This window comes from Chaetura pelagica, unplaced genomic scaffold, assembly GCF_000747805.2.
Source record: "Chaetura pelagica isolate M959 unplaced genomic scaffold, ChaPel_1.0 scaffold527, whole genome shotgun sequence".
NCBI classification, from domain to species: domain Eukaryota; kingdom Metazoa; phylum Chordata; class Aves; order Apodiformes; family Apodidae; genus Chaetura; species Chaetura pelagica.
Genome location: NW_009953915.1, coordinates 153,583 through 169,640, shown reverse-complemented (window position 1 = coordinate 169,640; position 16,058 = coordinate 153,583). Strand labels below are relative to the sequence as shown.

The window sequence follows — 16,058 nt, the reverse complement described above, 5'->3', positions numbered from 1 at the left end:
GAGTGTGAGGGTGGTGAGAGCCTGGCCCAGGTTGCCCAGGGAAGCTGTGGCTGCCCCATCCCTGGCAGTGTTGAAGGGCAGGTTGGATGGGGCTTGGAGCAACCTGGGCTGGTGGGAGGTGTCCCTGCCCATGCAGGGGGTTGGATCTGGATGATCTTGAAGGTCCCTTCCAACCCAAACCATTCTATGATCAGGCTACAGCATCTCTCTTAAATTGTTGCTTTGTAAGAACTTGAGGCATCCCCATTATTGCTGACATGCATGAGTGTTGATATCCAAACCTGCAATAACTGAATTTATGTACTGGAGAAAGTATTTGCTGAAACATTCAAACATAAGCGGAGCAGTATTTGTTGTTTATACAAATACTGAGAGTTTCATCTGGTGTGTTGCTGCTGGTCCTGTTCTTCACCCTCTTACTCTCTCCTTTCTCATTACAGGTCTCGATGCAGAGTTGTCCTACGTGAGGAATGATGTGGTTAATCACTATGCATTGTCCTTCAATCTCTTAATACCCAGTGAGACCAACACTCTTCACTTCAGCTGGCATGCTAAATCCAAGGTAGGGCATCACTTCTGTGTTGGGAGTGCTGGATACAGGATCTGTGTTGCTTACTGAATACCCACTCTCATAATTTAATGGCTTTTTCCTTTGCAAAAATTAGCATATGCCAAGTGCAGAAGAGTTATGTATATGATTGCAGGCAATAAGTGAAGAAGATATCCAAACTTTCTTATTTTAGAAAAGTTAAGCATCTTTTTTGATGCTTGCTTTTAGCAAACTACACATATGTACAAGCTACTGGCTGTGGGATCTTCTGGTGATGCCTTGAACACACAGAAGGGCAGCCATGAACTGAAGTCTCTGGAAATCAAATGTAAAGCAATTGTGTTATAGAGTTTTCTAGAAACATGTGTTTGGAGACGAGAAGAGCCTATAAAAGTAGCATCTAGTATGTTATTACTGAGCCCTGATTAAATGGAAAGGGATTTTTATTTCAGTTAATCACCATGGCTGGATCATGCAGCAGCAGCTGTCATAAAGACTGTGTGTGCTTTTACATTTTGAAGGATTTCCAGTTACTTAACCATTTATTTTTGTGTACAAAACGATCTGTTTAGTCTGTGCCAGATGTTCATTCTTTTCTTTTTTAAACTTGAGCAGTGGTTATCCTTAAGTAGGAAAGACTGCAGTAGGAACAACTTCACCAGTGCCATTTCTGAAGATTCCTTCTGCCAGTGTTCTTTTTCTTGAGGTGTTGGTCTTTACAAGATGTGGCTGTTGGTCTTTAACACTATTAGGTACAGCAGAAGCCAGCCCTTCTCCTCAGTTCCACCTTCCCAGGCAGCTCAGTTTCTTGCCATTTGAACAGAACCTTTGAAGGAGTTTCCTTGTTGTTACAACCTGTCACTGCTCTGACTTTCCTTGGGGCTGTCTGGGAATTTTGAATAGGATTTTCTGAGCCCTGCTTCCATGTCTGTGATTGCACCCCTTGACATCTTCTCTGCTGCCTTTGTGGTATGGTGTAGTGCAGTAGGAGCTCAGAAACTGGATTATATTTCTACCCGTGGCATCCTCACTGAAAAATATATTGATAACATAAATGCATCCTATTAAGTTTTAGAAAGAAAAATAATGGGTCAAACAAAGTCAAACCAAATTGAGAGTGTGGAGGGAAAGGATGAACTTCCAACAAGAACTTAGGACTCAGTGGCTACATGACTATTTGCAGAATTAATTTCTTCAGTGGAAACAAAATCTTGTTTATAGTTCAACAGTTTGGAAGCAATTTTGGCTGCTGAGTTTATAAAACTGACTAGAGCAGGGAAATCTTTTTTAAAAATTCCTGTAGTTTTAAGGAATTTTTTTGAACAAGTAAATTTCAAAGTATCAGCAGGTGAGGCTTGTGGTGGCTTTTTTTTCTCACAGCACTTTATTCTGGCCCAAATTTTCAAGAATTATTTCAAAATTGGCTTCAGTTTTGGCCTTTTACATTCAAACTGCCACAAAAGTACCACGTTTTAGACTTCATGTAAGAAACTTTGGGAGCCTTAAATCACCGATATGCTCTGAAAACAAGATAAATAAGAGACAGTTTAGGAACAGTTATCAAAAGGGAAGTAGCTTTTTTTGTTTGTTTGTTTTTTTAATACTGTAGAAGTTTTTTTCATGTCTTTTATCTCCCAACTGTTGTTACAGGTTGAGTATAAACTGGGATTTCAGGTGGATAATCCCATGGCTATGGCTATGCCCCAGGCCAACATTTCTCTACAAGGAGATGTTCCTCGAACCCTTTCAGGTAAAAAAAAAACCTCCCCACCCCCAAACATGAGTAGCTGATGCTGAGAGTGTTTTCTGGTGGTACTTTGTTTTGTTCAAAATGTGGATACTCTTGGGTAATGGTGTAATTTTTCTTTATTAAACATCATCTTTTATTATTGGTCTTGGGTCCTGAGGGTGTTTGTGAGGTGTTCAGGTGCAGGGGGACCTGGGAGTCTTCTGGCTATTGGGAGTGGGTGAGGCAAGGCCTCATTTTGGGCCATTTTGAGTCTGTTTGGGGGCATTTTTAAGCATTTTTTTTTGGCTTTTGGATATTTGGGTGGGTTATAGGGATATTTTTGGAGTTCCTGAGGAATTTTTCTTGGGGAGGGGGAGGGTTTGGGGTGCTTAGATCTGGGTGAGGTGATGGGGAGAGCCCTGGGGTATCCTGGGCTTTTGAGGGAGGAGAATAGACCTCATGAGACCATTTTGAGCCATTTTTTGGGGCCATTTTAGGGGGCATTTTAGTGTTTCGGGGGTTCCAGAGAGATTTTTGGCGTGCTTAGATCTGGAGGGAAGTTGAGGGGTCTTCTCTGTGGGGGTCTCCTGGATATTATGGGGAGGGCAAGGCCCCATTTTTGGCCGTGTTTAGCCATTCTGGAGGATTTTTGAGGTATTTTTTTTGTTTTTTTGGAAGTTCTGGGGGTGTTTTTGGAAAACTGCTTTTGTACTTATTGAGGTATAAGGCAGGATAGAGTAACAGTGCTGATGTTGTTCAAAAGGGAATTAAAGATCAGGACTGTTAGTCTGAGAGTAATAATTTCCCCTTGTTTAGTGGAAGATTTTCCTAGAGAGGGAATGTGCCTTTTCTTTTAGATGTGTGCACACACAAGGTTCCCTTTCAACAGTCATAATTAGCAATTGCTAATTTGAAAATCCAGGCCTGTTAATTTTTCTGGCCTGTAGAAGTGATATTTCAAGGTATGTGGGAGTTGTTAATACATTAAAGTGTTTGTGGCAAGTTTTAAAAGTGAGAAACCTTATTTTGAGTATGTATTAGCTCCTCCATAAGATGTATACTGGAAAGAGTTATATTTGTTTCAGGAAATGTGACAATGATCATAATTCCTTACTTATCCAACTGTGGTTGAATGGATCAGTTTGTGGAAGCAGACATTAGGGACTTAGGCTTGTTGTGTTGGCTCTGTTGGCATCAATAATACTGGAATATAAGCTAGAAAATAAATGTAATATTATTTTAAGCTTTGGTTCCAGTCAGATTTGCGGAGACCAAACTATTTCAACTTCAGAGTTGTGAAAAAAGCTGACCCTCCTGGCATTTGGAATAAGAATGAGGAGAACTAAATGTTCTGGGTTTCTGGGATAAGAGGTTTCTCTTGGGACAGCCAGAGAAATTCCAAAGCTAGTCACTTACCCAAAAATGCAGTGTTAGTGATCTGTAAACTTTTAATATCGTTCCTATAAATCAAATAGAAAGTCTAGTCCTTGTCTGAAATGACAAAGCATGAAGGCTAAAATAGCATTTCTTAAATACATTCTAAACCTAATTGAAAAAGACCCTTTTCACTTAAATAGTTTCCTCACAATGTCTGGAAAGTGGTTGAATGTGATTTTAATGCCTGTTTGTTTCTGTTTGCAGTGTTCCGTGTCGAACTCTCCTGCACTGGCAGACTTGACTCTGATGTCACAATACTCATGCAGCTCAACTTGACAATAAATTCCTCCAAAAACATCACAGTTTTAAATTTCAAACGAAGGAAAATGTGCTACAGAAGTAAGGGATTAAAAATATTTTCCAGCATTTTTTAGCGTTAAGAGTGTGATAGGAATAAGGAGCGGGAACGTGTATGATCCAGGACACAATTAACAGGCCCCAGAGTGAGTGTTGGAGAGGATAGGAGGAAACCAGCTCAAAAAAAATTGCCAATCAGGTGAAAATGGGGATTTTTGCTAAAAGCAGAAGGTGATGGATGAGCAAATTCCTTAGGTTTCCTGCTTTTTACTGACCTTTTTACTTAGAGCGCACAAAGGATTTTCTCTGCTGTGCTCAGAGAGAAGAAACTAGTTGCCTCAAAAGTGCAGCTCTCTGAATATTCAAATTGTTCTACAAATACTTATAGGAGAGAAAATTGGCTATTTAATTAGTTGAAGCACGTGTTAGTTTTTCAGACTTAGTGCAAAATCATCTTGGTAGATAACGCAGACGTCAGAAATCCCAGATGAACCCTTCTGCAGTTTGACTTGGGAATCTGCAAGCACAGTTTATTCTTGTATAACGGGGCTGTTGCTGCTTCCTAGAAGTGTTTTCACAGGAATCGGAAGGGAATTATTTTGAAGACTCCCAAGAACTGTACCCTCCTTAAAAATGGCTGTAGTGTTCTGTTCTTGGGCAGCGTTTGAGGATGGCCACCCTCTTATTTACAAGCTCCTCCTGGCTCTGTTCTGATTACTCAGGGCCTTTGACACCAGTAGTTGGTTTTTCAGAGGGGACTTGGTCATTTCCCTTGAGCAGGAATGTCTTAAGGATGAACTCATGGAAGTGGGGATGAGTGAAAGAGCCAGCAAGGCTTTTTAGCACGTGATGTTGTGATACTCATGGTCCTTGCATGGACGTTATGGGAAGATAATTCTTAATTTGAAGTGTTTCTAGTGAAAGTGGAGTTCTTGCTGATAACGTTCTGAAGGAAAGGCATGTTTACCTTCATTTCATGTTCTCCAAGGTACTTTTCAAATGTTCTGAGTGCAGACACCAGCACTGCTTATACATTTGTAGCTTACTGAGCTGCTGAGTGTGCAGAGGTTTCCATAGGCACTGTGCAGTTATCTGAGTGTGAGAGATAATCCCTCCTACATAGCTTAGGAAGTGACTCTTACAAAAATTATCTTTCTGTGGGTTCATAAAAATGTCAGTGACTTTTTTAATGCATATTTATTTGATGGGTATAGAGCATCTGTGGATTTCTGATTTAATTTAGTGCCTAAGTTAAAATATGCAGGAGCAGTTTTGCTCTAGGCATTTGTAATACTTCTTCAAGTTTAAATAAATAAATAAAATTGTCAGATTTTCCCTTCCCTGGATTAGTTTTTCACTAGTTTATCAGGCTGAACTGGCTTCTCATGGAGCTGGAAGGTGCTGTACTGGGCAGAAGGCAGCTCTTCACAGCTGGGAGCAGGAAGGGTGATGTGCAGGTGGGGCTGCACCTTTGCAGCCACAGGATCCCTTGTGTTGCCTGCAGGTCCTCAGGGAGGCTCATCTTAAGTCACCTCCACCACCTGCTTTCCCTTGAGTTGCACTGCTGGTCCTAATGACCAGACTTGTAGAAGATTTAATGAACATTTATCTCCTTTCTAAAGGATCACTGTGCCTTTTGTTCTGCTTTTATGAGTAAATAGGCATTACCTTTTTCATCCTTCTGTTTTAAAGCACTCATGACTTGTAGCTGAGAAGGCATAGTGCCTCTGGCTGCCTCTCTAACTTCTTCCTAGGAGGAGCAGAATTAGAATTTCTGCCAAATGCTCAAGGTAATATTGACTGAGCATTCAAGAAATTATTTTCTCTCCTATAGTAACGGATTCTGTGAGGTCTTTGTTGTTCAGTGTCTTAGCATCCACTCACATACTCTGTACTTCCTCTTTCTACCATCTGCTGCTTTGGACTTTGGTGGACAAGCCCCAGAGGGTTTTTTGAGGTAGGTAGTTTCAGTGGGTTCCAACATGGCCTCAGTGGACATATGTACTGCTGGTGAAATAAATCATAAGACTTCTATGTCTTAAAGAAGTGTAATTTTTATAATGCAGTGGTTAGGTATTTCAAGTGAAAATCTGGAGATAACTCTAATCCTTAAGTCAGCTCACCTGTTTAAAAAGCAGAAGTGTTTTTCCCTGAGGCAATTGACTTTCTGTGGAGGACTACTTTTAATAAGTTTGTGCCAAGCTTAATAATTTTCTCTCATCTGTTTAGAGCTTGAACCAGAAGTAAAATCTCCAACATCTGACAAAAACAGCAGCAAGGCTCTCTGTAAGTAACTGAGTGTGCAGCTTTGGGTGTGAGAATGAAAATCTTCTGATGTTCTGTTTCCATAGTATTCCCTATACAGAATCCCCATGTAATCTGTACCATATCCAGCATTTTAGTGGGTTTTTTTGGCAATTCATCATTTGAACTGATGATATATACTAGTGAAGAGTAACAACCCTATTGCAAGTCTCCTAACAATGGATTCTTTTACCATGTCTTGGGGGCTCTGGTTTCCTTACATGACTCTGATGGTGATTTTCTTGACTTCAGGACCTCTCCTGTCTGATTTGCTGTTCTGACTTGCCAGTAGAGAGTGAATTGGATGAGGTGGTTTCTTTTACTCACTCCTCTTCTAGCTGGAAATACCATCAACTCACTGTGCTCAACTTTTGTGGCACCCAAAGTGTAAACAGTTTAGCCAAAATGCTTTTTGAAAGCTAGCTTTTATCCTTCAGTGGGAACCCTCCTTTCATCCCAGGAATTAATCAAGGCCCTGCTTGGCTGCAGCGGGAATTATGGTGCCCACTTCTCTGGGGGGCACCATGGTCTGTCCCTTCAGGCCGGCTCCATCTCCCTGCTCCTGGGTGGCAGGGCACTGGGGGTGAGCCTGGGGACAGCAGCACTGTCTTCTTGCCATGTCAGCCTGCTTGGGAACTAACAAAATGTTTGTTGTGGGTTTTTCTTGTGGGTTTTTTTTTATTTATTTCTTTTTAGGAAGGTTAAATAACTTTTCACCTTTCTATTCCAGTTGATCCTGTCAATGCAGCTCCCACCACTTCTACCCGTGTGTTTTACATCAGTGTTGGTGTGTGCTGTGCTGTTATATTCCTGGTGGCAATAATATTGGCTGTCTTGCATCTCCACAGCATGAAAAGGATAGAGTTGGATGACAGGTATGTATTCCAGCTTTTCAACTGCATTTTAGGGATGCGTTGACCCAGATCTGTGGGAGTTCTGGCCTCAAAACGAGCACTCTGTAGTAGCTTGTAGTTTCTGCTCTTGATGCCAAGCTGTAAGATCTGTTGCCTGTGCAGAGCTGTGAGAAGTTGTGTTCCCCATCCCTGGCCATGTCCAAGGGCAGGTTGGATGGGGCTTGGAGCAACCTGGGCTGGTGGGAGGTGTCCCTGCCCATGCAGGGTTTGGAGCTGGATGGTCTTTAAGGTCCCTTCCAACCCAAACCATCCTGTGATTCTATGATGATTCTATGAAGTGTTGTACTGCAGAAAGGCAGCAAGTCTTCTGTTGTTTATGGGGTGGGAGGGTTGTGGCTGTTTCCAGAATAGTTGTGGGGGGGGACACAGTGAGGAAATCTGGGCAGAATCAGATCTACAGGGATTTTCAGGATTGAAGGGAACTTTGATAAATTCCTGGGCACGCTGAAAATACTTGTTTTTCCTGCCTTCTGCAGGAGGTTCAATTTCAGTTTTCTCTATTTTGATTGATTTACCACTATTCACTTTGGCCTTAGGGTGAAATCTGGGGCTTGCAACTGGTTGCTTATCAAGCTGAAAATGGGCTTTCAAGTGTCTTTGCAATCCAGAAAAACAAAATTGGCACATCCATGCAAAAAAAACCCCACAACCTTGTAAGATGAACCTGAGGTCAATATGGTCAGCTGAGTGGGGATTAAGCCCTGAGGCACAAGGGAGGCTGAAAAAGCAGGTGGGCTGAGGCTCTGCTGGGGCTCTGTGGATAAACTGCTTCAGATGCAACTGCTCAGAAGCAGGCAGTTGTGAAACTCAATACTTGGGAAAACTGTCAGGCCTGTGGGTGGTCACCCCTGTTGAAAGGATGTCTTGAACAGTTTCTGTTCCTGCCTGCAGCCTCTCAGAGGAGCTCTATCTTGTCATCTTCCTCTCTAGCCATTCATCTGTTTCTTTGTGGTTTTTCTTTCTTCCATTTACTCCTGTGGTGTCCACTTGGGTTTTTGGGGGGTGTTGGTATAGTAAGTAGTCATGGTTCCTCAGAGCCTGATTTTCCAACCAAAGGACTTGTTTGTTTTCCTCAATTCATTTGTGCCTCATGGTCTCCTGAAGGTTTTTTTTAGTCAATAAAAGGTGTTAAAGAATGTGCAGTTTGAAAAAGGAAAAATCTCACATTTACAGAGTGTGGGAATAGTGGTATCTAGGAGTTTTTGAGAGACTGATTCAGCCTAGTAGTGTGATCAAATGTCCTTTCAACCACTCCTTTGTGCTTGATTCCTGTGGAGATACAAGTTAGAAACTGACCTGATGTTAATACTTTGTGGTTTGCTGGTATTGAAGCCACTACATGGCCTTCTGATTTATCTGGAGTTTGTGCAGGTAGTGGGATTTAGTTCTTGAGACTTTTTGAGCCCAAAGGTGCCTGAACCTATCAAAAACTTGGGTTCTTGGCTAAGAGCTGGGGTCAACTGGTGTCATAGCAAAGCTGTGCCAGAGGCAAAATGTGCCTGAAAATCAGGATCTATGGAGTTTTATTTTCAGAAGGGGCAACATTGACAGGAGCCAGCAAAGAGACTGAGGTTGTGTCAGTGCTTGGTTGAGAAGCTGATTATCAGGGTGATAATCTATCTCCATGTTATGCACTAACATTACATATTATCAGTGACTGCTTAATGCAGCAACTAGTCAGGGAAAGAAGAAAGAGAAGAAACAACTTCCGATTTGGTTTTGAATAACAAGCTCAAAATGTTGCTGTAAAAAGGTTCTGAATAAAAGATAAACATCGTTAGGGTTAATAACCTCCCAGGAGCAACAGAGGCTGAAAAACCCTCTTGCTGTTGCGCTTAGCTTCAAAAACCAGAAGGAAATAAAAACAAGGAAGGCTGTTAAATAGAAGCTAAAACCAGGCAGCTGAGTTTACAGGCAGAGCACATGGACCATTTAAGAAGATTGTATTGAAAGTTCAGAGCAAAGACTTGCATACCTCCTATCAAAGGCAGTTGAAAAAGTGCCAAAGAAAGTTGGCATGGCTGAACAGCAGGATAATGGAGGTTATTAAAAGCCAGAAGGCTTTGGTCAAAAAGCTGACATAGTCTGCAAGTGAGAAAAACTAGGAAAACTCAAACATGAGCAGATCAAACCTAAAATAAAAAGAGAATGAAGCCAAGCAAAAAGGTAGCTTTTCAAACTTGCAACAGGCATGAAAAGAAGAATTCCTTTTTCAAACTTGCCTGCAGCAGGAAGCTAGCCAAAGAAATCTGTAGGGCTGGTAGGTGATCAAGTTACAAAAGGAGTTTCCAGCCATAGCAGGGAAATGAAATGCAAGTTCCTCATCAGTGTTTAATGCATGACCATACCAGGACACTTCTTTCTGGGAGACTTGCTGGAGAGTGGATAATATTGAAGCAGCTTGTAGATGTAATAGTGCCAGTGGTTAAAAGAAGCAGGAATAAGTTGCTAGCACCAGAGAATATTAATTAAAAAACTCTAAAGGAAGTTCAAGTCCAGTAGCCAGACCACCTACAGTGGGTTTTAACCTTGTGCTAAAAATTGTGCTGAAATCCTACACCTGGAAGACACTGAATGTGGAAATAACTTCTAAAAAGTTTCCAGAAAGAGCTATAAAGCAGTAAATTTGTTGTATGTATTGTGAGAATTGCTGACTTTGTTCTAAAGAAACAACTCAGTGGGTGCATCTGTGATGATGGTATGATGGGGAGAGTTGACTTGGCATTCTTTTTATCTGTCTTTAAAGGAAGTCTTTGCTTAAAAAGTGGTCCTTGAGAACATCACCAAGCATGTCTAAAAATCTCCCAAGGATGGTTAGAACACTGCTTGGTCAGTGCTTGACAGCAGCCTCAGAAGCAAACTGAATGTTGATGATTTGGCAAGGCAGAGAGGGTTATACCCCAAAACAATCTTTTCTTCTCCCAACATAATCAGGAGAAATAAAGAAGCTTTTAAGTTTCAAAAAATGGGGGAATGTTTGTGTGTGTTTGGGAAGGAGATCAAAAAAACTTCTTCCAGCCCAGCTGCCTGACAGGTACTGCCTTTGCCTCCAACCTTTCTCACCTGTTCTTAGGCTGTTGCAGCTGCAACAACTCTTTTTGTAGGATTTTGTTTGTAAGGATAAAGCAGAAAATATCCTGCTGTGGTTTTAAGCCATGTCTCCTGAATACTACATGCAGCTGTGGTCCTTCTACCCAAAGACAATATCTCAAAGCCACATTGTAGGTGGCTCTGGAAGGGGCAACAAGTGTCCAGGTGGGTCTCTGAGATGGGTACAGTGGTGTAGGGCAAACAACTGTTGGAAGAGGTCATCTGGGGAATGTGTTTTTGATATTTGCTCCAGCCCAGAAACTGAAAGGCATTGGATAGAGCTAGCAGCTGCTGTGCCCAGAGCAAGCAAGAAGAGATCACTCTTGGCTGAAGATGCACCCCAGGCTGTGTGGGGTGGTAGGAGTACCTCTCCCTGTGGCTCAGGCTGCTGCTTTCCAACTTCCATGGTTGTTGTTGGGATGTTAGTGCTATGAAATAAAGATATACAAGTCTGGGGCCTACAGGAGAGCTGGGGAGGGACTTTTATAAGGGCTTGTAGGGAGAGAACAAGGAGGGATGGATGAAAACTGGAAGAGGGGAGATTGAGGAGAGACATGAGGAGGAAATTGTGGAGTGTGAAGGTGGTGAGAGCCTGGCCCAGGTTGCCCAGGGAAGCTGTGGCTGCCCCATCCCTGGCAGTGTTGAAGGGCAGGTTGGATGGGGCTTGGAGCAACCTGGGCTGGTGGGAGGTGTCCCTGCCCATGCAGGGGGTTGGAGCTGGATGATCTTGAAGGTCTGTTCCAACCCAAACCAGTCTATGACTCTAATTTTCTGGAATGTGGTTGTTTTGGTGTTTCTGGTAGGACAAGGTGATTCTTGTGAGGAAAGTTTTGTCACCTTGATTTTGTTTTTTAGAAGTGGGGGGAAAAGCACTGGAAAAAAAGGGAAAATTCTGCAAAACAAAGATAAGGAATTTCTTCACTCTAGAAGGACAGAAGTGCTGAGATTCCTCAGTTACCAGAAGTACATTTTCATGTGTGAGAGACTTAAAAACCCCACCATTCTTTCAAAGTCTAGCCTGGAAAATCTGAACTTTTGATCCGTTCCTTCTGAATTTGTGAAAATGACAAGCTGTGGTGTTCATGTCCTGTTTTGTTTGTTTTGAAACAGTATTAGTGACAGCAGCAGCTCTCAAGGTTTATCCCAACCTTCCACCCAGACCACGCAGTATCTGCGAGCTGACACACCAAACAATGCAACTCCAGTAACCAGTAAGTGTTCATCTAATTACAGACCCTTGCAGCAGACCCTCTTGGACACAGAGTTATTTGATTGTAGGGGACTCACCAAGTAGGGAATCAGTGGGGAAAAAGCTTTACAAGGGTGATACGTTCATGATTTCTCTTTGTTTCCAGCTCTAGCACAGGGAACAGTGAAAATATAAAGAGAAAAAAATGTTGAATGCACAAAATAAACACGAGGAACATTCTTAGTTCTTCCCTAGTTTTCTTAAAGTTGTTTTCAGTCATGTTTATGATCAAAGAAATGCTCAGGATTTTTTTTTCAGTGATTCATGAACTTGTACAAAACTTAGTCAGGCCTTTCTGACTGTATCTAGAAGTCTGCAAGTACCAGAAGAGGGCACTGGTACTTTGGGTTATGTCCTGCTGGAGTACGGCATCTTTCTCACTCCCAACAGATCTTCTGGCAGTCTCTGCCCATGATCCTTTATTTCCTTGTTGTCAGGGAAGTACAATGCCATGTTAATCAGCTGCAGTACATAAGGAGGAGTTTTATTTACTTGGTGTTAATAATGAGACTCGATTACATGACACTGAGCAGAATTCTTGTGTGATTTCCCTGCTCCGCAGGTTATTATATTCACATGACTTGTGTTTGTTTTTTAATACTATAATCCTGTTAAGATTAAGACATAATCTGTGTCAGTACGTGCTGTTTGCATGTCTTTATACCTGTAGGTGGTGCTGAGGTGAAGCAGTGTGCTTGTGTTCTCATTGTAAGGGTATTTATATGGGTTGGTTTGGCTCTGCTGGCTCCTCAGGTTATCCTACGTTACGGATAGAGAAGAATGATCTGAAAAGTGTCACTCTGATGGAAGCAAAAGGCAAAGTGAAGGACATAGCCATCTCCAGGGAGAGGATAACTCTAAAAGATGTGCTCCAAGAAGGTATGTACAGGGCTTGGACACCTGTTGGCTACGTCATGGTGTGTCTGTATATGTATACACATATATATGGAGTATTTTATAGCTAGATTTTTCAGAAACTAATCATAGGTGACGTTTCTGATCTCTTGGAGGAGGAGAAGAATGATGAATGATGTTTGCATTTGGGGTGTGGGAGAGGTGGGGAAAGCAGTTTCTAGAATTCATTAGACCAGGGGAGCAATTGACCATGCTTAGTAAATCATTCAGCTTGTCTGTTTTAATAATCTGGTCCTTTAAATAAAGGTAAGAGTCAGATGGCTAAGAAATGAGGTAATCAGTTAGGGTTGGAAGTGGCAAAGTTAACTCACTTTTGTGAGTTACTGCAGGAGATTTTCTCCAAACAAATAAAAAAATCAAACCAGACAGTCGCAAAGCCCACAAAACCCTTGGTTGTCTAAACTCATGAACTCAATTTCATCACTTCTGATTTGGAAATCTAATCAGCAAGTGCAACAGGTCTGATGTGAAGATTTCAGGGGTTACCTGCTTCTTTTGTTTAGTGTTTACTTTGGAAGTGTTCATGCACAACATCCACTGGTTCTTGTTGATGTTGAATTTGGGAAACAGATCTAAATATGTAGAGGTTTTTGTCATTAACCTTTATTGCTGCAACTTCATCTGTGTTCCCTGAGCCTGATGAGAAATCCAGCTTTCCAAAGCTAGAGCTCTGAGATACTCATTCTCTGGAGGTCACTCAGTGCTACAGTTCAGCTTCAGATGTTCAGGACCAAGTGACAGAGCTGCCCTAAGCCGCCAAGATGCTGTTGAATCCAGTGTGGACCCAGTTAATAGTGGGATCTTGTTTCTTGGCCTCCAGCTGGCATTTGGGTCTGTCAAAACCTTCAGAAGTTAGGGAAAGGACTAGAAGACAGATCCTGATAACAGTCATGCATGTTCAGGGTGGTGGCAGAGCTGTCAGCTGAGAACCAAAGAGTCTCAGAAGGGAAGAAGTGAAGAACAGAAATGTTTGCATTAAAATTTCAAGAATTCCTAAGTGCTGCCAATGGAACTTAAACATATTTTACATGTGTTGGCCAGAGGTTCATTATAAACCCCAAGTAGCTTCCATAGCATGATCTACTTGAACATGTTAATCATTTAGGAGAAGATGGTTCTGCTGTGGTATAACCAGTTGGAAGATGCAAAGCACCAGGTCTGAGAGTGTGCAAAGTGATCTGTAGGGGCTCTTTGTGTTTCTGAGCTTGTGCAGCACCTGGATCTGAACCTGCATCAAGCTCCTGTTATAGTAGATGTAATATAACAGTCTCGAGTTGTGCCAGGGAAAGCTTAGGTTGGATATTAGAAACAGTTTCTTCTCCAAAAGGGTTGTCAGGCCCTGGCCAGGCTGCCCAGGGCAGCGGGGGAGTCCCCATCCCTGGAGGGATTTCAAAGCCCTGTAGATGTGGTGCTGAGGGACATGGGGCAGTGGTGGCCTTGGCAGGGCTGAGTTAATGGTTGGACTGGATGATCCTAAAGGTCTTTTCCAACCAAAATTATTCTACTCTTAAGTTCCTGTGTCTTCAGGAACGAAGATAGGAAGGGTTCAGTTCACTGTTTAATAACTTGCACTGTATATTCCTGGTTGCTTCTGGTCTCTAGTTAAATTGCTTCTCAAGGAGATCCCAGTTTGAAGATCCCTTTTTTGCCAGGTTTGCTTAGAGTCTCAGGGTAGATGACAGAAGTGTTGTACTGTCCCTGTGAAGTATTTAGAAACCAAATGTGACCCACACTTCATTCCAGAAGATGTACAACCAGGCTAAGACTCTCAGCCTAATCCAACAGGACAAATCAGTGAGAAAGGGATGCAAGATATGAGTAAACTGCAGGAAGATGATGCACACCTTGGTGCCACAGTAACAGGGTGGCAGAAAAGCATTGCCAGCCTGAGTTGTGTAAAAAGGTAATTCTTTGTGTGTTACCATTCTGAAGTTGTTCAGTTGAGCTCCTCTTCCTGCAACAGCATCCTTAACATTTTCTGAATGGAAAAATGTTAAGAGACTGAAAATCAAATCCCAAACTGACCCAACACCTTCCAGCTGATGTGAAACATTTGAATAATGTGAGAAATGTTTTTCAAACTGTTCCATGCCTACTGTGTGGCTGAAACCCTGGGAACATTTCAAGAAACCTCATCTTCCTGAGAAATGTTTTGACTGGAGAATTCCAGACCTGGATGAGAAAAGGACAGAGCTGGAGTTTTAGTGCAGCCAGTTGACAAAAGACAAGTGCCACAGAGAAACCAATCATCAATATTGCCACTTATTTGAACTGGATCTTGCTGCTATCATTAGTTGTCCCCTTAAGTTTTAGTTAGCTAAAACTTCAGTTACCTGAAACTTACCTAAATTAAGTTTTAGTTACCCAAAACTTTCAGCATTTACTGCAGGTTGTTCTGAATCCACCTGATGCTGGAGCAGGGTTTGGGTTTTAGATTGTTGACTCAATGGGGCATTCAGGAATTAATGGCCCTTATTCCTAAATTCTGCTGTGGCTTTTTAGTTCTTAAAAGATATTACTAATACTGTTAATGTTATAAATGTGTTTTAACTACATTTTACTCATTGTATGTTCACTTCATAGGTACCTTTGGGCGCATTTTCCATGGGATCCTAATAGAAGAAAAAGACCCCAGTAAAGAGAAACAAGTTTTTGTCAAAACTGTTAAAGGTATGTTTCCATAAAGGAAGGACTTTTGTGACCAGTTTTTTTTTGGGTTGTGGTGCATGCTGAGTGTATCAATCTGTCCTTAAAAACAAAATAGGCAAATGGCTGCTACTTCAAAAGCAAAAGCAATTTGGATGCTGCCTTCAGCCAGAGCGAGCAGGCATCTTATATGGAAGAAAAATGCATCTGTCCTCCACAAGTGCCTTCTGTCTTGAATACTTTTGCTTATTATTCTTCTAAGAAAAAAATATATTTGGTTGTTGTTTTTTTTTTCCCCTCTAGTATGTCATTGTTCTTTCCATCCACAGCCTTTTCCCCTGCAAAATGGCTGAAAAAGGCACCTGCAATGCAGCTGAAAATGTCTTAAGAACATGTGTGGCTAATAAAAAGATGAGGTGAAGTTTCTGTGGGGCCAGGGACCAGCTGTGATTACTGAACACAAGCAGTGGGAGCTTAGCCTCCCTTCCTGCCTCTCAAATCCTTACCTCCTTGGCAGCCTGACCTGCAAGGTCCTTCCACCTTGGTGGGTGCCAGCAATGAACCAGTGCTTGGTGGGCAGCAGGAGGGCAACCTCTGAGTCAATCTGGCTCAGCAAGGAACCAGCCAGCAGAGCTTGACCTGTGTCCTGGGACAACTGCCCTTGTTTCTGCTCATGGTGTTCATGGAGGGCTGGACAGGGAGGAATTGCTGACCCTTTCCCTTCTCTTGCCCATCCTCACGGGCACTTCGAGATTCATGGTGACAGTTACTCTCCTTATGACAGGATCATTCCATTATTCCTTCAGGAGTGCCTTTGAGATGCCACATTTTCATTCTGTAGCCCTTTTCCTCCCTGTTGAGTCCAGAGGGGACTTCTGAACAGTAGATATGCTGCCCTTTTGGTAGATGTTGATAGCCACCATTTAG

General features: G+C 42.2%; 1 protein-coding gene across 1 annotated transcript in view; it reads left to right on the top strand.

Moving 5' to 3' along the window:
• The window catches only part of RYK (receptor-like tyrosine kinase), a 77,850-nt gene that overhangs the window by 37,300 nt on the left and 24,492 nt on the right, over positions 1-16,058 (top strand). The window contains exons 2-9 of the mRNA XM_010001507.1: positions 441-562; positions 2,201-2,300; positions 3,921-4,055; positions 6,243-6,299; positions 7,048-7,192; positions 11,432-11,532; positions 12,324-12,449; positions 15,069-15,155. Coding sequence (XP_009999809.1) covers positions 441-562; positions 2,201-2,300; positions 3,921-4,055; positions 6,243-6,299; positions 7,048-7,192; positions 11,432-11,532; positions 12,324-12,449; positions 15,069-15,155 — 873 coding nt within the window. The remainder of the gene's footprint in view (positions 1-440; positions 563-2,200; positions 2,301-3,920; positions 4,056-6,242; positions 6,300-7,047; positions 7,193-11,431; positions 11,533-12,323; positions 12,450-15,068; positions 15,156-16,058) is intronic.